General features: G+C 39.9%; 1 protein-coding gene across 2 annotated transcripts in view; it reads right to left on the bottom strand.

Annotated features, from left to right (window-relative positions):
- Window positions 1-21,767, bottom strand: part of btaf1 (BTAF1 RNA polymerase II, B-TFIID transcription factor-associated) — an 87,519-nt gene that overhangs the window by 24,394 nt on the left and 41,358 nt on the right. For both annotated transcript variants that reach the window (XM_069900449.1, XM_069900448.1), the window contains exons 13-28: window positions 20,538-20,662; window positions 18,961-19,081; window positions 18,745-18,849; window positions 17,467-17,616; window positions 14,539-14,681; window positions 13,031-13,205; window positions 12,209-12,412; window positions 6,967-7,393; window positions 6,392-6,582; window positions 5,785-5,938; window positions 5,583-5,692; window positions 5,036-5,237; window positions 2,997-3,145; window positions 1,361-1,513; window positions 1,027-1,148; window positions 763-930 (exon numbers count right to left, since the gene is read on the bottom strand). In XM_069900449.1, the coding sequence (XP_069756550.1) occupies window positions 763-930; window positions 1,027-1,148; window positions 1,361-1,513; window positions 2,997-3,145; window positions 5,036-5,237; window positions 5,583-5,692; window positions 5,785-5,938; window positions 6,392-6,582; window positions 6,967-7,393; window positions 12,209-12,412; window positions 13,031-13,205; window positions 14,539-14,681; window positions 17,467-17,616; window positions 18,745-18,849; window positions 18,961-19,081; window positions 20,538-20,662 (2,699 nt within the window). The remainder of the gene's footprint in view (window positions 1-762; window positions 931-1,026; window positions 1,149-1,360; window positions 1,514-2,996; window positions 3,146-5,035; window positions 5,238-5,582; window positions 5,693-5,784; window positions 5,939-6,391; window positions 6,583-6,966; window positions 7,394-12,208; window positions 12,413-13,030; window positions 13,206-14,538; window positions 14,682-17,466; window positions 17,617-18,744; window positions 18,850-18,960; window positions 19,082-20,537; window positions 20,663-21,767) is intronic.

Raw genomic sequence — 21,767 nt, 5'->3', positions numbered from 1 at the left:
TGCAGAGGGATCTGGGAGTCCAGGTCTATTACTCATTGAAAATAGCTATGTAAGTAAATAGGATGGTAAAAAGATGTTTGATTTGATTAGCTTCATTCAGAATACTGCATTGAGTATAAAAGTAAGATCATGTTGCCGCTGTATAAAACTTTGGTTGGGCCAGACTTGGAATATCATGTGGAATTCTGGTCACCTCATTACAGGAAGGACGCGGAGGCTTTAGAAAGAGTGCAGAAAGAGTTTACTTAAATATTGCATGGTTTAGAGGGTATGAATTATAGATTGTTTACTCTGGAAGCTGAAGGATAACCTTAGAGAGGTGTACAAAATCATGAGAAGCATTCATAGGGTGGACAGTCAAAATCACTTACCCAGGGGAAAAAACATCACATACTAGAGGATATGGGTTTAGGGTGATGGGGAGGAAGTTTAAGGGAGATAAGCAGGACCAATATTTTTATACAGTGGGGGTTGAATGGCTGGAACAGGCTGTCAGGAGTCGTGGTGAACATGGATACAATAGTAGTATTTAAGAGGCTTCTAGATAGACACATTGAAATGAAGGGGATTAATGAATATCTATCAAGGGCAACCAGAAGGTTTTTTTTAGTTTGAATTGAACATCATGTTCAGCACAGACACATGGGCCAATGGTCCTGTTCCTGTGCTATACTGTTCTGTATTACATACGGCACAAACATTATTCAAGTGATTAACACATTATTGCATATCTAAGTTATGGTGCAACAAATTAGAATTTACCTAGCCCGCTCAGTGGGAGGTCCTGTATAGTGCAATGGATGCAATATTTCTTTTGAACAAAACTTTCCCACTTCATCTATCCAGTGGCCTGTTAGCGTTGGAGGACATACTACTAATGAAGGTAGAGGTGAATAATCTTCTGCCTGCGTTTTTGCATACTCTTGAGCCCTGTGGAAACAGAAACTGGCTGTTGCTCTACTAGTTTCCCATTTTCAATATGAGGATTTTAACAAACTAAAGAGTGAATTGGTTTCTTCAAATTACCTGAGATGATGATCTCCTGCAAGAATGCAAATTGATTGCAAAGTCTTTCCCAGTCCCATATCATCACACAAAATTCCATGAAGCTTGTATTTGTTCAGAAATGCCAACCAGTTTACACCATCCTTAAATGGTAAAATGTATAAGAGTATTAAGATACAATTCCTTTCCTGACATAAACTTGAGATTAATGATATTAGCAAATTCAAGTTCATGAACCAAAATCTTGTAACAACATTAAATTGCCCCCATAAATAATACAATAATTTCAAAAAACCATTAAGAACTTTATTCTCAAGAATTATCACTCAAAGTGCATATTTGATGAACATCTTACCTGTTGATATTTCCTGAGTTCTGCTTTGATAGAAACAGGAATTTTGTAATTTTCCAACTTTGTCCCATCTAATAATTGTTCCAAAAAATTCCGTTCTCTTGCTTTTTGTTTAATCAATTCTTCTGACATATTTGGTGGATCTGGAATGCCAGCCTGTAACATTGATTCTAATTTAGGATTTGCATCACATATACCATTGTAGACCTGAAATTGCAAATCTATCATTTGTATAGTTATATGGGGACGGTCTGGGAACTGACAAAGCAATGGATTAAATCCTCTCTGGGGACCCATGACTCATCAATCAATACAAAAAAGTAAAAGGCTCGTGTTTGTTGGTTGAAACAATTCTATACAAATGTGACTCAGTGGTAGTAGACTCTCTTTTGAGTTAGAAGACACCTGAGCACAATCTTCAGTGCAGCCCTGAGAACATGCTGGACCTCATCACATTATCTCCGAGTTGGTTCGTGAGACTTTGTTGTTCACAAAATATCTTTCACAATTTCCTATATTAAGTTGTAAATTGAATTTTCTAGAGGCAGTATTTTTTCATCAATTCTCCACGAGCCATTCAAAAAGGCAAAATTCTGTAACTATTTTCAGGGCAGGTGGTTTATGGAACTTTGTATGGTCAAATTAATAATATGCCATTACATTTCAAAAGTTATCAAACAATATAAACATTTCCAAACATTTAATTCTGTGTACTCAATTAAACCAAAAAATATAAGAAATCTAAAATTTGCTAATGAACAGAATCACTAAAGCTATGTCATGTCTGATCAGGTAGAGCACACAGATTTATCAACAACTGCTCGGAAATTACAACTGTTTGCTCTCTGAAAGTTTGAACTTGATGATTTGGCAATGGGATTTACTTACCAAGCAGAAATCTCAAACTTTATCTCAATTACTCAGGTAAAAGTCATCAGTCTCCCATGGAAATATTTTTTGGTGGAAATAAGATTAGCATTCAGCAATGCTCAATTTAAAAAAAAAAATGCCACCTTTTGACATATGCCTACTCTCTGCATATCAATGTTCAGGCTGTATTATCAAAGTTCGCAAACAACGCAAAGCTCAATTTTAGTGAATAACGGAGACAACAGAATTTAGGAGAACTAATAGATGAAATTTGCTTGCAAATGAAAGCTGATGGATCTGTAAGAAGATTGTGATCAAATGTTCTGCTTCTGTTTTCGTTGATTCTAAGATTTAAAACCAAAGACTTCAGGAGTCCTCAAAACTTAACCAAAAAGAAAGATACCGATTATACACAAGGCATCCAACTAGCTTTATTCTTTATTAACGTGAATGTCTCTGATAATTTATTGAGTTTTGCTTGATTTGAGATGCTTGAACATTTTGTTACAGGTGTGTTGCATTTTATAGGTAAGAAAACCTGAATTATGAAATCAGAATTGTGGAGCTAGGTAGCAGAGACATTCACGTTAATAAAGAATAAAGCTAGTTAAATTAAAAAAAAATTAGTTGAAATCATTAGAATTAGATAGCTTCAGTTTAAAAAAAAATTGGATGGTCAGGCCACAATGGACAAAAGGATTTTTTTTTTTGCGTTCAGTAGGACAAGAGTTGGATAGATAGCTGCTAAATATAACCTTGCTATACTTACCTCTAGTGGCATTAACCTAATCAATGTTGCAAAGCATTGGGTAGCCATAAATCGCACACTATCTGTTTGGTCGCTCATCCTGCCCAGTACAGGAACTACCAACAGGACAATGTAAGGGATGATATCAACATCAAGCTGCTCCATTATACCTGTATATTACTGTTAAAGAATTGGTTTTTTTTTGCCTTTGCTCTTGTTGTAACATTTTTGAAAAGAAAAAACATTGAGATTAAAATATTTTGTAAAACTAGTTTCTTTTATATATATTAAATCATTCCATAAGAATTCTAACATGAAAGACAGACCAAAAGCAATAATTTTACTTTTAAATCCTATTTATGAAATGTGAATAATACTTAGTTAAAACTTTGTAAAGTTTCTTCTTTATATGTTGCCAAAGTTTTACAAAATTTCTCATCCAACCAATTTATGGGCCTTTTTCTTTCCTTTTTGAACTTTGCATACATCAAAATTAGTGGCTACAAGAGCTGGTGTCAACATCAGCTAGCTTCATGTCAAGAATAAAGTAAGGTATGTCTTAACAACAGAACTGTAACTTTGAACAGACCAACATTTACACCCACTTCATCTACAGGTTGTTCCAGTTTCAGACTGAGAAAAGTAGGGTTTTTTTTAAAAGAAAGGTGCTCCCTTGGAGAAATAATTAAAAATCATAACAGCTTTGATGTATGTCAAACAGAACTTGTTGCAAGCTTAAAGTCAGAAAAGGCTTGGATAACACAAACATATTCAGACATTTTGAAGGACAATATGAGATAATTACAGTATTTCAGTTAATAGGTCAACTTTTCTTAAGAGTCCTACTACAAATATAAATTGCTTTACAGAGGGCAAAATAGGAAAAGCACCATCAAATTAAATAAACTAGTAAGTGCACTAAATGCAATTACATTTTAAATTTATTATCCATGGTGGAATCATGACCGATCCTCTAATTAAAATCCCAAGATGATGAAAATAAGAGTTTACCAGCTGAGTGCTTGACATATAACTACTGGCTAATCATTCTACCAACCTGTTAAATGACCCTACCAAGGTGATAGTGGAATGGGAAATAAAAATTGGGGTAGAAAAGTTAGGAAGTGATGCATCAAAGGCCTTATTTAAGTCAGTATGGACCAGACACCCAATCCATTGTTTCATTTAAAGCCCAAGCTCAATCTGTTTTACCAGACGCCACAGACCACATGGCACTGCTGGGTTTGAGGTAAAGCATTGGGGAAACATTTTACTGCGTGTCTGCAGGTTTACAAAAAAAAATTTACAGCGCAGATCTGTGGCTCTTCCAATCCAATACAGACAAGCACTCTTCTCACTGCCCTGAGAGTTTCTTCACTCAACAAGCTGAGTTAGTGAAGAGGGCAATCAAATCCAGAATTGACCATAGCCTCATTCTTATGCTCCTTGTCTCTCTACCCTCACATTACCTCAGCCAAAACAAAACTGACTTATTTCGGGTAAATGTGAGTAACAAAACAATTTGATGATTGGCCACAAGTCACCAACATTGAAAATCATCAAGAGGATATGATTGAAGGAACATAAATTGAGAGTTTTCAAAATTGATAAGATTACAGAAACAAGGCAGGATAAACCTATTGAAAGATTTGAATACTAATAAAGTTATTTAAAATTCTCAGCGTAATTTTCCATTGTACCAAACTTATGAAGCATTTTCTTTAGACCAAAGTTATGACATGATTATTTAAACAGTGTGAGTAAAATTGATTAATTCAATTAGCTTTATTTAACGACGAATTACATTAAAAAAAAATCACCAGGCAGTCCTTTTACATTTTGATTACTGATTCATCACTTTGATTAACATAATTAAAATCTCTTAACACGGCATTTTTCTAAACAAGTAATTGCACCTGGTTTTGAGAAAGTAACAATTATTGTGAAGATGTGAATCAACAATTTTTTAAAAATTCACCATTTGCTTGTAGAGGCTGAATAGTCAACACACAGAAGCCACATTATTAGAATACAGATTCAGATATGAATGTAAAGGATACAGGCTAGAGCTTCAATTGCTCCCTCTTGCTTTGTGTTATCATCAATGGCTCCCAACCAAGGAAGAACTTTCTCAAGGAAAATACTCATCGTTTCCATTGTAGCTATTTTGCTCATAACACCAACACATCTTGCAGCCATATGCCTGACTGCAGTGTACGGATGTCGCAAACAGGTGCAAAGGTGTGGAAGATGCTGCAATAGCTGTAAAAGAAAGGTTTAATTGATTTTCAATATTTTATAATTAAAATCATAATTTAAGAGTGTGGATTTTAAAAGAAAATGGATCAAATCATAAAAATGATCATACACTGGCATTAGGAATTAAAAAAATGGAGTGCAGATTATTTGTTGAACCAAGTAATGTACATATTCTTCAAGCAAGTATGCTCTCGAATCTCTCCATTTCATAAATGTACATATCCGTAATAAACCTTCCCAGCAAAATAAAATGAATTCTAAATATGGAAGTTTGAGTATGTTGAGATTAGTTTGACAAATATATTAAAACTTTGTTATATTTCAGTATAAATACTGTAATTAACAAACCTGTGTATGAATATCAGAACCCATTGCTGCTGCTGTAATTTCTAGCACCTGTAACGAGTTCACTAATTCCTGGGCATTAACATCTCCCTTTTCAAGTATCACACGTCCATCTGTTAAAACACAAGTAAGCCATTTTCAATAAATACATGAGACAGAATTGGACTAAAAGAAACAGTAAAGACACAGGGGAAAAACTACATACTGAAATTCTGGACATCTACATGAGTCCTCAGCAGTCCAACCATCGAGTCCCAGAGATAAGGCAGAGCTGTCGCCATTTCTGCACCAAAGTGCTTTCCAATTGTAGTCAGTGCATATTCAGCCCCTCTTCTCTGAATTAAGTTTGACTTCTGGGTCTGCAACATAGAAGTGTGGGTCTCTCAGTAGTGAACCATAAAAAAATCCCATGTTTTTTTTGGTTTTACATTCAAAAGTTATGGTTTGCTAAAGTTGAATTTAAATTCTGAAATGACAGTGTAAGTGAAGAAGCATCCCAGATAATGTCTGTTAACTACAAATTAATGAACAGATTTTAAACTAAAAACTTTACTCTTCTACAAGGACTACATACACGATAAATAAACACATTGAGGGGCTAGTTTTTCACTCATACAATGCCAATGGGAGAATGCCTAGGCCACTGACCCATTAAAGGAAACTACTGGCAATGATATAGATCACATGGATCCGATTTCTATCAGTTAACACAAATCTGAGTACCTGGAAAATAATATCTAATTATTTGCCCTGTTCCATACAAACAGCCTAGTTTAAACTATATTACATTTCAACTGCAATTAGTCATTTACCTCATCATGTTCACACAAACTAATCCCTGCACTCCCTTGAGGAATGTCTGCAGATGAACCCTTGAGAGATTTAGGCGTTGGTCCTCGTCTACTAGTTAGAGCAAAAGCAGCTTGCTGGTGCCTGTAAAGTGTAATGATTCCCCTGGTCTTATTTACAGGATGATGCATTCCATCTTTTTCAGAATTTGGTCCTTGATGAAAAAGTACAATCAATCAGCAAGTATTTTTTATTTTACTGAGATTTTAAACATTGAATGATTAAAACTAAATTATCAGTATAATATTACTAAACTTTCTTGGGTAATTATACAATAGAGTAATAATTTTTAAAACCATGCATTTTAAATACTATTATTAAACAAGAATGCATTTAAGCACTATACATATTTAATGAGCATATTCTTGTCAAACTACATCAAGGTTGACACCATATCCTTGACTCAAAATTATACAAATTTCTTTCATAAGTTAAGGTGCTAAGCATGCAAAAATGGTGCTAAATGTTTACATTTAACATTTGAATAGAAATTCTTGATACAGTAATACAATCTGACCTTTCCCTTATGCACTATTACCTCTGGAGTTATCCGCATTGTTGGATGTGGCGACCGGAGCGATTGCAGAAGGAGTAACAGTGCAATCCACACATACAGAGTTGCAAAGATTTTTCACAATTTTGGGATTGGGACAAGGACATCTTGCTATACACTGTTGTAGCAATTTAGCAATGCAAGAAGCTGCATAATTCTGCACAAGTACATTTTCCTCCTTTTTCACTCCTTCCATTAATGGTTTGATGACAGGATTCAGTTTTTCTGGAAGCTGCTGCAAATGAATAACTGCACAAGCAGAAAACATGTGAACCCTCAGATGAAGTGTTTGCCATTCTTGATTTGTCTCTGCCACAGTCATCTGGACCTGCTGCCGCTTGCTATCCAATTGCTGGATAATGGTAGACTTCAAGCCATAGGTTGATGTCACTTCATTGAATATTGTGGTGATCTTCAATTTAAAAAAATGGTACATTAATATATATTTTACATTAATATATATTTTATGTTAAAAAGAATGAGCACTAAGATTATATTAAAAAAAGTTTGATCAAATTTGTAAATCTTCCTCTTACCAACCTTGCACTTAAAATATTTCTTAATGATTATTCTTATGTCATGTGTGCACGCTATGTGAAGTGTGGAGTAAGAATGACTACACAGTTGAGTCGAGGTTGAAGACCGATTTATTGTACTACCAGCTCTGTTTATATTCATGCCCTGCCTTTGACGACAGGAGTGACATCACTGGCTCCAACTGGCTGGCACTCCTGCCGTTGCCCGCCATGCGGGATGACGGCCATTGGTCCCTGTGGGGTCCTTGAGATTGCCACGTTTTCTGGCCATTTTGTGAGCTGGATTGCAACTCATTTCATGGGCTGCTACATGCCCCCTCCCCCCACAGAACTGGTGATTGGAGTGCCCGCTGCCGCTTTGGGCAGTATAATCTGCTTCACAGGGGGTGAGCCTCGACTGGCTGGCTAATGTCTACGTGGGCTGGTTTCAGGCAGACAATGCTGGCAATGTCCAATACACATGTTCATCCATCGTGCCTGATGACTTTTTATGGCTGTTGGAGGGGTGCCCGGTGCACTCCCCTTCAAACAAATACAGGTGTGTAAGTCCTTGGGGTCGAAAGATTTGGGCTGGCCATGCAGCAGGGGGTGTGGAGGGGCTAGGGTACCCAGTCTTTCCCTCAGCTGTTTCAGTGCAACTGTGGGGGTTTCTGGATCCTTGGCAGCAGCCAAGAACTCTCCCAGGATTACCAAGGGTGTGCCGTAGACCATTTCTGCTGTAGAGGCATTAAAGTCCTTCTTTGGCGTGGTATGGTGGAGTTGGGTTCTCAACAGTTTGGCTAGCACCATCTCCAAGGTAAACTGCGCTCCCTTGTCAGAGGTGAGATGTTACAGGACTCCAAAGCCTTGACACCCAGGTGTTGATTTGTGCCGTAGTGCAGGTCTCCGTGGTCGTGTCAGCCATCAGGACCACCTCTGGCAACCTTGTGGAGCAGTCAACCATAGTGAGGAGTTATCTTGCCCCACGGGAAACCAGTTAGTGGCCCACGATGTTAATGTGGCTGAACCTAGGCCATGCTAGCTCAAAAGTCTGGGGAGGTGTTTTGGGAATTTGCACCTTGGACGCCTGGCAGAGTGTGCAGGTCTTGGCCCACTGACTGACCTGGTTGCGGAGCTCGTGCCAGGCGAATCTGCTGGCCACCATCTTTACCATAGTTCTGACAGCGGGATGTGCCAGGTTGTGCACCACGTCTAAGACCTGCAGTTCAGCATGATGGGGTGAGGTTTTCCAGTGGAGATGTCACAGAGGAGCATCTGGTTGCTGGGGGCGATGACGACGTCCTACAGTCACAGCTTGGAAAGCGCCATTCTGTACACTGGGATCTCAGGATCATCATGTTATGCCCTTGCTAGGGCTGAATAGTCTATGCCCTGGGATAGGGCATGGATGGATTTGATGGCGGGAGGATGTTGGACATCGTTGGATGTCAGTGGTAAATTCGGACACGAAGGAAAGGTGCCTCTAATTCCTGGCTGACCACAGGTCGGATGCTTTGTGGAAGGCGAAGGTTAATGGTCCGTGAAGACCTTGACTTGTATGCCTTCCAGAAAATATCGGAAGTGCCTGACCGCCATGTACAGCGCCAACAGCTACTGGTCAAAGGCACTATATTTAAGTTCAGGTGACCGGAGGTGCCTGCTAAAGGCTAAGGACTGCCATTGTCCACCAACTGCTGTGCTAGAGGCATTACCATAAGGGCAGTTGGCACCTCCGGCCTGGGGTGAACCAGAAGGGTGGCATTAGCCAGAGCATCCCTGAGTCTTCTGTAACGCCTCTGAGGCCTCCTCATCCCAGGCAACGTCTTTATTTTCCCCCATCATGAACGCAAAAAAGGGGATACATGATTTGAGCTGCTGCTGGTATGAATCGATGGTAGAAATTAATCATACCGGCGAACTCTTGCAACCCCGTCACAGTGCGAGGTTTCGTGAACCACCAAACTGCCTCCACCTTCTCGGGCAGTGGTTTCGCCCTGTGCCCGTCAATACGATGCCCCAGGAAATCCATTGTATCCCGCCCGAGCTGACACTTGGTGGGGTCAAAGGTCAGCTCAAACTCTTGCAGGCAGATGAATAGCTGTCTGAGGTGGGCCGTGTGCTCAGAATGGTTGTGGCTGACTATAAGGATATTGTCCAAGTAGATGAACTTGAATGGGAGGTCCCAGCCCACCACATCCATCAGCTGCTGAAAAGTCTGAGCAGGCCAAAGGGGGTGATTATGGTGGTTTTGGTCCTTGAGGTGCACTGGGATTTGATGATAACCCCTGATTAAATCGACCTTTGAAAACACCCGTGCCCCTTGCAAGTTGGTTCTAAAGTCCTGGATATGGGGCACTGGGTATCTATCTGGTGTTGTGGCCTCATTGAGGTGTTGGTAATCCCCACATGGCCTCCATCCTCCTGCTGCCTGCAGGACCATGTACGGGGGGGGGGGGGGGGGGGGGGGGGGAGGCTCAGGGGCTATCCAACTGCCACACTAACCCCAATCCCTTTATATTTTTAAATTCCTCTTTGGCGAGGGCAAGTTTTTCAAGGGAAGGCAGCACGCCCTGGCATGGAGCCCTTGGTGAGGATGTGGTGCCTTACCACGCGCTTCGGTCCCGCTGAGAACTGTGGTGCCACGATAGCGGGAAACTGCCAGGATGCGTGTGTAGGCGTTGTCAGACAGCGTGACAGAGTCAAGTGCGGGGCTGGTAGTTTGGCTTCTCCCAGGGGCATCGTCTTAAAAGTTCTGGTTTTTACCAAACACCACCCATTTAAGTCTATCAGTAGGTAGTAGGTGCGCAGGAAATTGGCTCCCAAGAGCAGTTGCACCACTACCATTACAGTAAAACTCCATCTAAATTGGTAGCCAGCAAATCGTAGGGGTACAGTTCGGGTGCTGTAAGTTGTACAGAGATGCTGTTTGCTGCCCTCAGTGCCAGGCCCGGCCTGACATTCTAGATGTCATAGTCTATGGGGCGGGGGGGGGGGGGGGGGGGGGGGGGAAGAGAAACACACATTTCGGCAATGGCGTCCACAAGGAACCACCTTCTCGAAAGAGAGTCCCACACGTGGAGGAGGCTCTCACGTTAGCTAAGCGCCGAGCCATTAAAGATAGTTGGCCATAGCGTTTCCTGGTAAGGGTGGGAGGCATCAACGGGCCTCCGCACCCCATCATGGATGATAATAGCAATATGGCTGGGTAAGGGGGACCGTTTGTCTCTCCATCTGCTGTGGCCTTGTTGCCGGCTGGGGTCGCAGCTTGGCGATCTGTTCCACCAAGGCACAGTTTTCTTTCTTCACTCTCTAGAACACGTTTGCCAGGGCTGTGACTTTCCTCAGGTCGCTGAAGTCCTCATTGGCGAGCAAGGCCTGTACCCCTCGGTGAGTGTGAACATCTCGCTCATGAGGGTGGATAGGACCCTGTCCCTAAAACTGCCCACATGCAGCAAATGGGCGGCACACTTGCACGGCGATAGCCTGAAAGTGTGGGTTAATAGTTCTTTGAGGGCACTGTATTTGCTTTGCTCCAGAGGCTGCCGTAGGAAATCGACGACCTCGCTGCCATGTCCTGATCGAGTGAGCTCACTACGTAGTAGTAGCGGGTGCAACAGTGGTGATCTGTTGGTGGAACTGGGCCTCAGTCTGTTCAAACAGCACCTGTGGCTAGATGATCCAGAATGTTGGCAGCTTCAGCAAACTGCATGGAGTGCTTGCTGCTTGGTCTACCAGGGTCACCAACGTAGCGTGGGTGCTACGTGAAGTGTGGAGTAAGACCGACACACACACACCCACACAGAGTCGAGTTGAGGTCGAAGACTGATTTATTGCAGTGCCAGCTCTGTTTATATTCACTCCCGACCGCTGATGACAGGAATGACGTCATTGCAGCGCCAGCCTCCGACTGGCCGGTGTTCCCACCATTGCTTGCTGTTTTCCGCCATGCGGGAGGCCACGCACGACGACGGCCATTGGTTCCTGTGGAGCCCTTGCAATTGCTGCATTCGCCAGCCATTTTGTGAACCGGGTTGCAAACAGCATTAAACATTTGGGCGGGATATTAAGTAAGAGGTTAGTGCCACCCTATTACAGCTCCAGCGACCCTGGTTTGAATCTGGCACTGTCTGCACGGAGCTTGTGGGTTTCCTCCAGGTCATCTGGCTTCCCACACATTCTAAAAGATGTATGGGTTTAAAAGGTTTATGGTCACATGGGTGTATTTGGGTGGTTTGGGCTCACACGCTGGAAGGGTCTGTTATAGAGCTGTATCTCAAAATTAAAATAGAATTTTTGATGTGCATACATTAGAGTGCAATCTTATTTCTCTGCCCCTATTAACTCGGGTAAGGATATCTTATTAGTTTTGATCATCCAATGTACCTTTAAGATATTAGCTTTCCTCTAATGTATAAAATGTGACATTTGGCTTTAGATAGGAATTAATTCAAAAATTTTGATTCGTGAAAATTAATATATCATCACGGTGTGATCCTCATCAACGTCCTGAATATTGGAGAAAAATATTAAAATATAATCTTGTGGTACAAAAATAAGCACTGTTGCTAGGCAACAATCTTGCTCAGAATTTGTTTAAATTAACTTTATAAGATAGATGAAAACGAACAACTATGCATTCATCGACAATTATTTTTCAGCCAAGTTTGCAAAACTTCTTATTGTTTCTTCTCTTTTTAAACAAATTTACTTACCAGTTCATTTGCTTGATCGATGGTAAATACACTGTTGTTCACACTGCTTCCCACATCACAGTTGGCTTCAACTAATGCTGCAATCAGTTGTTTACACTCATTCTGCATTCTTGTAAATGGAATAGCTATCTCATCATAATAAAGATGTTCTGACAATATACCCATCAATCGTGGCTGTACAACACTGGATACAACCATACAATCCTAGAATCGAATCAAGGTCAAGATTCAGTCATTGTTAAAAATTAAAATTGCTCACATAACATCCACGATGCAAAACACTTTAATTCGAATATTGCATGAATGATTCCAGCAGGTTAAAAGTCACATGAACCACATGTAAACAGGATCTTCAAAAACTGAAAAGGCAACACTCCAAATGAAAACTGGCTTTCTACATATTCTGATTTATTTTTGTTGATGTGTAAACATTTCATAACTTTAGTAAACAGACACAAAATACAACCTGTTACACAAACAAGCACTTTTGGTTAAAATCCCATGATCACAGTGAGTAATTGCAGACAGGTAAACAAAACTTCAAAATCATAACAAGAAAAGTCTTTGATGACTAAAAACTCTGGGGAATTGTAATGAAATTGAGTAGACAATTTAATACTTCACATAATTTAACCTCATACAATCCAAAATAAACTTCCAGCAAAATAATCACTTAACAATTTGCTCAGAAAGTCTGACAGTTTAATTAAATGTTTAACAGTGCACAGTAACAGAAATCACTTTAGATGAAGGTTTAAAATTCAAAATTGATTTAAATTAGTCAGGCAACAAACACAGAAATTGTTCAGATAAAATTAGTACCTTCTTGAGGTTAGCCCATTCAGAAATAACTAATGCAACAGCAATCCTCTGAAGAGCAGATTTAGAGTTTAAGTGGAACAATAAAAGTTGAGCTAGAGATTCAGCTGGTTTCACTTCTTGACTGATGGAATTAACACTTGGCTCACACATGGAACAACAGAGTGCTCCTAGCAACCTTTGGACACAGAGAATCAAATTTTTACAAGGTCTCAATTAAATATACATCACAACAATAGTACAATTCAGTTTAGGTTTAATTATCACATCTTCAAATTTTTAAATTTAGCCATACAGCATGGTAACAGGCCATTCTGATCCGTGAGCTCATGTCGCCCAAATACCTCAATTAACCTTCAACCCCCATAGGTCTTGAAGGGTGGAAGGAAACTGGAGCACCTGGAGGAAACCTACAAAGATGGGAAGAAGGTACAAGCACTGGATTCGAACCTGGGTTGTTGGCGCTTAAACAGCGTTTAACTAACTGTGCTGCCCTCCAGAAACACCTCAACTTTATTTGACTAAAGTAATCATCACATTGTTAATGTACCGAAGTCATGATCTATCCAAAAATACCAGAAGACTTGAATAACACTGTAAAATATAAATGTTCAGGTGGAATGCATAGGCTTGCAAAATACTCTTCTTCACATATGTCTAATTTTAACACCTCACCACATAGGTTAAAATTAAAATCAAAATCTTTCCAGTCTCAATGCACTGGCACCATGCTTAGCACTCAATTCATATGAAGCATGAAAGCATTACGGAATTTTCAATTGTGTGATTACTGTGGCATGATATACTGTAGACCAATGTGTTACCGATAGCTCCACTGAACTGTAAGCTCCGCAGAAAGCCTTCCCACTCTGATGCTGTGCATGGCTGTTCCCTGCATCCTTGGGATTGCGACTGTCCTAGGAATTTTTTGGAGTCCCAATCAAACTCTGGTGCATTGTCAAGAATAAAGCGCCCATGGCTCAATGTGGAGAGGCAGAATAAGAGGGCTGGTATTAGGCAGGTCTGTGGGAGAGTGGCAGCTGCTCATCATTGAGATATAGGACCCAGAGTTGCATCTTGTCAGCCATTGTTGGACAATTGCAGCATTTGTCACATGTTAACAGACCAATAAGATCTTTACCCCATCAGCATTCAGCAGGGTACTAGACCAGCTTGAGTTTTTTCCCTCCCAAAAGTGATGCATCTTGTGGAATTTTGTTAGATTTTGCAGACACAAGCCAATCAGCATTATTATGAAATGGCCATGACTACCAAGAAAAAAAAATTGTGGAATTTCTCTCAGGAATATTCTCATCCTTTAATAAGTTGAGACATTAGCTTTCATCTTATTGTGTGCTGCAACCAAACTACTCTGTTGGCTTTTAGTCTTTTGATTTCTAATATTTCTTCATTTTTAAAAAAACTGCTGAAAACACAATCATGAAAGGAATTGAAAGGTTATGCAAATCTTGATACAAATGATTAACAAAATACAAATCATGTTATCTTACTTGGCTGCCTTTAGGCGTGTACGAGTTACCACATAATCTCTGGTAGCTTGGTCCTCATTAATGGTGTCTGAACCAGCAATATATTCTTGTCTCACTTCCTTTGTTGGAGCTTGTCCTTGCCGGTGCTTATTGCAAGACTTTTCCTACATCAAAATAAGAATGTTTATGCACAGCTGGACAGGATAAGTGGCATCAAACTTCATATTCCAAATTCTAACATCACAAATATATTCTTTACTCAAGAAAATAGGCAGCAAAATTATTAATCAATTTGTAGACACTTTCCAGTTCAACAGTATTAACTTCCTTTCTTCCAATTTTAATTTAGCTATACCTGCACTGCAAGGATTTGGGACGATGACCAATTCATTTTAAATTGTGGGTTCTTATGAAAGACCATTATTTGAAATTTTAAAAATAAACATTTGCAAAATCTTTTGATACCAGAGCTTTTCCACCATATTCTAATCAAAAAAAGTGTTACTTTCCTCAACTCCTGGTCCCCACATTGCTGTTCTGAGCTTCTTCAGAGGCAGTCCAACAAGGAAGAGGCGGATTTATTTTCCCTCCAATTCAAAGGTGGCCAGTGAGGCTAATACGGGATCAACGGATTCCGCCACCGATGGGGCAGGTGGTGCTTGATTGAGCGGGTAGGTAGTCTGGCAGTGGACCACTCATTCCATTGTTATTCTTGGACTTACATGTGCTTGACCTAGAGATTCTGGCTATGTGCAACAAGTTTTGCTTTGCCAACATTGGTCACTTTTCCTGCCACTGATTTTGGAGAATTTTACATATTTTGGTAGTATCTCTTAAGCGTTTTAGATAGTTTCTATGGATTTCATGAATCTCTGAACTATTTGGGAAAGTGGTGGGGGCAGGAAACAGGTGTAACTACTGACCAGTAGACCATAAGCGCTGGTCTGGGTTTTTGACATCTTGATCCTTCAACATGCATTTTCTCAGATGACCAAAGGCTGTGCAGGTACTCTGGAGGCTTTTATTCATTCAAGAGATGTGAGCTTCGAAGGCCGAGCCATCATTTAATTGCTCTCGAGAAGATAGTGGCGAACTTCTTTCTCACACTGATGCAGTCCTTCAGGTACGGGCGTAACGAGAATACCGTTAGTGAAGGACCCAATGACGGAACACCCATATCTTTCAGAATGGTTTGGTGGTGGTGTTTCCATGCTTTTTCCACCCTTGCCCCTCTGGCTGGTAACTGCTGTGGGGATTGAAGCTGCTGTCTAAAGAACTTTGGTGAGTTGCTGAAGTGTTAATTGTACAATCTGCTGTTACTGTGCATTGGGGTAGAGTGACTGAATGGATCTGAATAGGGAGCTTATCAAGTAGGCTGCTATGTTCTGTATGATGCCGAGCTTCTTGAGTATTGTTGAAGCTGCACTCATCCAGACAAGCGGCGAGTATTCCATAAAGCTCCTGACTTGACCCTTATATGGTGAACAGGCTTTGGGGAGTTATAAAGCAAGTTATTTGCTCCAAGAGTCTTAGCCTCTGACCTGCTCATGTTACATATTGTTTATAGGGCTACTCCAGTTCAGCATTTGGTCCCAGACTACTTCATTGTCTGAGGAATCCCAACTTTTGATCTTATAATTGAAGGAAGGTTATTAATGAAGCAACTGAAGATAGTTTGGCTTAGGACCTCCTCCAGGCAGGTGCTGTGGCTGAGATGATTGACCTCCAGATTCCCATAGACTCCAATTTAGCCAGGGATCCTTCATACTATACCTGATCAAATGATATATGGAGGTCATGGGGAGTTACCGTCACTTCATCTCTGAAATTCAGCTCTCATGTTTTGGTCAAAGTTATAATGAGACCAGGAGCTGAATGACTCTGGTAGAATCCAATCAGAGCTTCTGTTAGCAGGCTGTTGCGAAGCTTTATTGATTTACCCTCTCTTTAAACGTTTGCTGTGGATTAAGAATAGAATACTGGCGTGATGATAGGTGAGGCTGGATTTGTCACTGTGGACAGGAAAGAGTGGGCAATTTTCCAGGTTGTGAGGTAGAACCCAACTTTTTAGCAGTTCTGGAACAGCTTACCACAAATCCATGAGGATCTGGAGCCAAACTATTGCCACAATATTGTCAGGGCATATAACTTTTGCAGTATCTGCTCCATCCTCAACATCCATTGGAGCGCTTTCATCCCTATCGTCGAAGTACTCGAGATGGCAGAGGTCGACAGCATCGAGTCCACGCTGCTGAAGATCCAGCTGCGCTGGATGGGTCACGTCTCCAGAATGGAGGACCATCGCCTTCCCAAGATCGTGTTATATGGCGAGCTCTCCACTGGCCACCGTGACAGAGGTGCACCAAAGAAGAGGTACAAGGACTGCCTAAAGAAATCTCTTGGTGCCTGCCACATTGACCACCGCCAGTGGGCTGATCTCGCCTCAAACCATGCATCTTGGCGCCTCACAGTTTGGCGGGCAGCAACCTCCCACAGAGCCCACCTCACTGACAAAAGGCAAAGGAGGAAAAACCCAACACCCAACCCCAACCCACCAATTTTCCCCTGCAGCCGCTGCAACCGTGTCTGCCTGTCCCGCATCGGACTTGTCAGCCACAAACGAGCCTGCAGCTGACGTGGACTTTTACCCCCTCCATAAATCTTCGTCCGCGAAGCCAAGCCAAAGATCTACTTATATTGTGCTGGATTTCACCATCAATGACTGCTTTGACTGAGTGGTAGCCTGTAGAAATTATTCCATGTTGTCCAGAGTCTCTTCATGTTGGGGACAATGTTGTGTCACAGTGACAGACTGGCAGAGGATTTTCATTTTGCTGGCATTTTGTGTACACTTCAGAGAGATCAACAATAACAAGAAGCTCAACTTCAAGTGCATTGCAGTGCAAGCACCTCCAAATGAAGATCAAGTAACACCAGAAAAATGATTACCTTTGATTTGCCTTTAATCTCGAGCAGCATATTTGAATCAATTGGCAAATGAGAAGGCTGCATCATTAAACATAACCAAGCTCCCATCCAAGGGCATGCAGCAGCAACCACATACTGAAGAGGAGCTTTATTCAACAACTCCAACCACACCTAAATACAAGAGGATAAATATGCACTGATGAATGAAATCGACATCCAAAATTAAAATATGACCATCATACACTGGAGAGGGTGTGCAGAAAATCTGATAGGATTTGATAAGACTGGAAATTCTTAGCTTTAGGAAGAATGTACTTCCTTTAGCTGAAGTATCAAAAACCAAAGAGTAAATGGTGGGAAGATGTGAGGGGAGTGGGAAAAATTCTTTACATCTGGAGGATGGCACACATTTGTAACACACTGCTTGAGATAAAACTCCCCATTGCAGTTTTAAAAAAAAAACTGCAGTATCTATTCAAATGTCTCCTTTTATCATCAATGTACATTAAGATACACGCCTCAAACCGTGCATCTTGGCGCCTCACAGTTTGGCAGGCGGCAACCTTCTTTGAAGAAGACCGCAGAGCCCACCTCACTGACAAAAGGCAAAGGAGGAAAAACCCAACACCCAACCCCAACCCACCAATTTTCCCCTGCAGCCGCTGCAACCGTGTCTGCCTGTCCCGCATCGGACTGGTCAGCCACAAACGAGCCTGCAGCTGACGTGGACTTTTTACCCCCTCCATAAATCTTCGTCCGCGAAGCCAAGCCAAAGAATACATTAAGATAGGCAACTTTTATACAATTTTATTAAATAGTTTAAGGTTCCTATTAAAACATCTAACCAAAGAATGGTATTAACAAACAGCAACACTTCTGGATTAATGTTTCTTAATCAGCAACTTGGGGAAAATTGCTTATTGCAACAAGATCATTGTTTCTCCCCACCCCCTCCCCCTCCCCAGGATAAGTTTGTAACTGTTCATTAAAATTGCCAATTAAATGTCAAATATGCAGACAACAATCAAATATCAAAATTAAGAAAATGGGAAGTTTCCCCAAATCATTTGCACCTCCTGCTGAATTTGCTCCACACACAGATTAAACAAAGCTGATGTCAAAAAAACTGAAAAAAAAATCACAAGTTTATTACATAATCAATTTCACATTAAATGGCCAGTTGATTCTACAATTAATACAAAATTAAATTGAAATAAATGAATCAAATGTAAAAGGTTCAATAACAACAATTTAATTCTTTTGCTTTAAGATCATCACTTAAATGGAAGAAAAAGTTACCTTTTGAATAAGTTCCAAAATGTCTTGATTGCTTTCCAAAATACATGACTGATATATGTGTCTTAGCACATCTTGTAAAATAGGCGTTAACCACATTACACAGCTCTGCAAAAAAATTATACTGTAAATACTGTGTGAATATTTTTACATGATGAAAATATTAAACAATGCAAATAATCAGTTGCATCATCTATATTTCAAAGTAAAATTACATACTTCATCTTGAGTAGACAGAAGAGTGAATAATGTTTCCAAAGCTGCCTTCCGAACTGAAGAAATAGTATGACGTAAAAATGGCCAAACTCGAGGGACCAAAACTGTGAGTGATTGCTGGATACTATTAATTAAAAAAGGGAACATTATACAAGAACAAAAAATATGTACGATTCCATGAAAATGTATTAATAACAATTAGATACAATATTGAGTATATTACAATATTTGCAAAAGAATCATAGAATTGTTGCAGCACAGAAGCAGCCTGTTTTCCCATCCAGTGCATGCTGGTCCACAGCAATTGCTTCTCCAAGTATAGAAGTTTCAATCTGCAGTTCTTTCCCCAAAATCCTGCAAATTATTCTCTTCTGACTGCCTATCCAATTCCATTTTGGAGATACTGGCTGATTCCAGATCATAACAAATCTGAATAAAGATCTTTTGGCCAAATTTAAAAACCTGTAGCCCAGCCATGGCTTTCGAACCACCTCTTAATGGGAGTAGCTTCCCCCTATCTAAACTTGTCAGTTTGTATCAAATATCTTCATCAAATCTTCTTAACCATCTTTGCTGTAAAGCGAACAATCTCAAGTTCTCATGTCAAACATTTAATTGAAATCTCTCAAGCATGGAATCATCCAAACGCATTTCTTCTTCATCCTCTCTGGGATATTTAAATGTTCCTCTTAATGTACAGTGCCCAAAACTGGATGATCCATTCAGTATTTTCCACAGGTTCAGCACAACTTCCAAGATTTTGTACTCCATGCCTCTACTTTTGAATGTCTAGATCTCATATGCTTTACTAACTCCACTCTCAACATGGTTTTTCACTTTCAAGGATGATTGCATATGTATACCCGGTTCCTCGGTCCCTAACACCCTACAGAACTTTACCATTTAGTCTTTATTCCGCATCTTCCAACATAATTTTAAAGCATTGTGAACGTTTGATGCAGAATTCACATTTTTGTGACTTCATATGGTGTTCCTAAAAGTTGTGAATTGAAATATTTGATATTCCACTGTGCTGTAGAGATTTAAATACATATTTATGATTTGGCCCAAGACATTTCCTGAATTTGGCCTCCAAGGATCTTTGTCATAAGGAAAAATTCCGAAATTCTTTAAATCCATTCAATTTTACTTTCCATGATTAATATAGCTGCAGTTACTCTTCAGAATCTCCCCATAACCAAATACTCTCAAACCTTTCATCTCATTTCAGAGTGCTGGAGATTTATTTTTACATTGCTGGTTATCAAGATGTGAGAGGTCTGATCAAAGATTGTTTTTAAAAGCAGAATTTATAATGGTCTTCAACAGATCCATAAATTTTGCATAAACAGCAGCATTCCTGAAAATTTAGAGTATGGACAGTGGGCTGCATTGTTTCATTATGTGCTGTAGAAATTCTTTTGTCAATTCCATAAAAGGAAAAGGAGATGATAAACAAGGAAGAAAAAAAAAGTAAACGGTCAAAAAAAACCATTAGACATCACATATTAGTCAAAAAATCTATTTTGATAAGATATTTCAAGATTATACCATCAAAAAAAGACCTCTTAAACTGTTACCTATATTGCTGGATTTGACGATACGTCAATAGTGATGCTAGCAGGGTCATGATGCTATTAGTGGAAGCTGTAAGATCATCCAAGTCTAAAAGAGCATCCCATAAAGTGTTAACAATAAACGGCACCTATAAAGGCAAGGACAAAAATTTGAATAGAGGAAACAATGAACATGATCCAATGTTACCAAGAGTTGGGGAAATCATATTAAAAATTGTCAAGAAATTTAACAGAACTTCACAATACTTGAATAGCTGGGTCGCATGCATTTTGCATTTAAGGTTCAGTTTAGATATATTTAAAAAAAATAATTAAGGGATATGGGGAAAAGGAGTTGAGTCAATGGTCAGATCGGCCATGATCTTGTTGAATGGCGGAGCAGGCTCGATGGGCCGGATGGCCGACTCCTGCTCCTATTTCTTATGTTTACTTTTACTTCAGTCATTAATTTAGCCACAGAGAAAATTAAATGCACAATCATTTTTTTTCTGTACAGTATTTGGACTGTTGTTGCTTGATTTGGTTTGTGGTGCTGGTTTATGTTACTTACAGTTTTTATAAAAAGATTTCCTGCTCTATCCTTTTACTTTCTGAGAGAAGGTATCTATTTACTTTGTGGAGAAGGTTTAGGCAGATTTTAGCACAGAAACAAAATGATGAAGGGGATATTGGGACTGATCCCTTTTGGGAAGAGCAAAGGTTTTCGGTATGAAGGAAGAGAATTAAGATTGACAAGAGGAAATACTTTTAAAAAAGGTTTTGAATTTGGTATGCACAGCCTGTACATGTCGTGGAGTTTGGTTTCATTCTTGCCTTTACGAGAGAATTGGCTAAATATACAGTGGAAGGGCTAGCAGGAGGTAGGGAGCTGACAGTGACAGAATGGCCTACGGTGTTGTAACCATTCCATGATTTGGAATATGACTGCTTCTTTGCAATACAAAAATTGAGCAAATGCTATAAGCAAAATTGAGACACCATCCTACCCTTGGTAGGAGGGTGGAATTATAAAGTAATTAACAGAAGTAGTTTCATTATAAGAACACTAGAAAATGATATAAATGAGACTAAAAGAGTACAAATTAAACAAAAACTTCTGAAGGCAAGAGATTTATGTAATTACACTGACTGATGCACTTTAGTCTGATGTTTGATAGTTTCTATTTGTGGCTAAATTCAACTGCTCTCGACATTTCATGATGGGTGGAAACTGCAGATCGTAGCACAGAAACA

This window comes from Narcine bancroftii, chromosome 10 (assembly GCF_036971445.1).
Source record: "Narcine bancroftii isolate sNarBan1 chromosome 10, sNarBan1.hap1, whole genome shotgun sequence".
In the NCBI taxonomy this organism is placed as follows: Eukaryota; Metazoa; Chordata; class Chondrichthyes; order Torpediniformes; family Narcinidae; genus Narcine; species Narcine bancroftii.
This window is presented reverse-complemented; position numbering and strand designations above follow the sequence as displayed.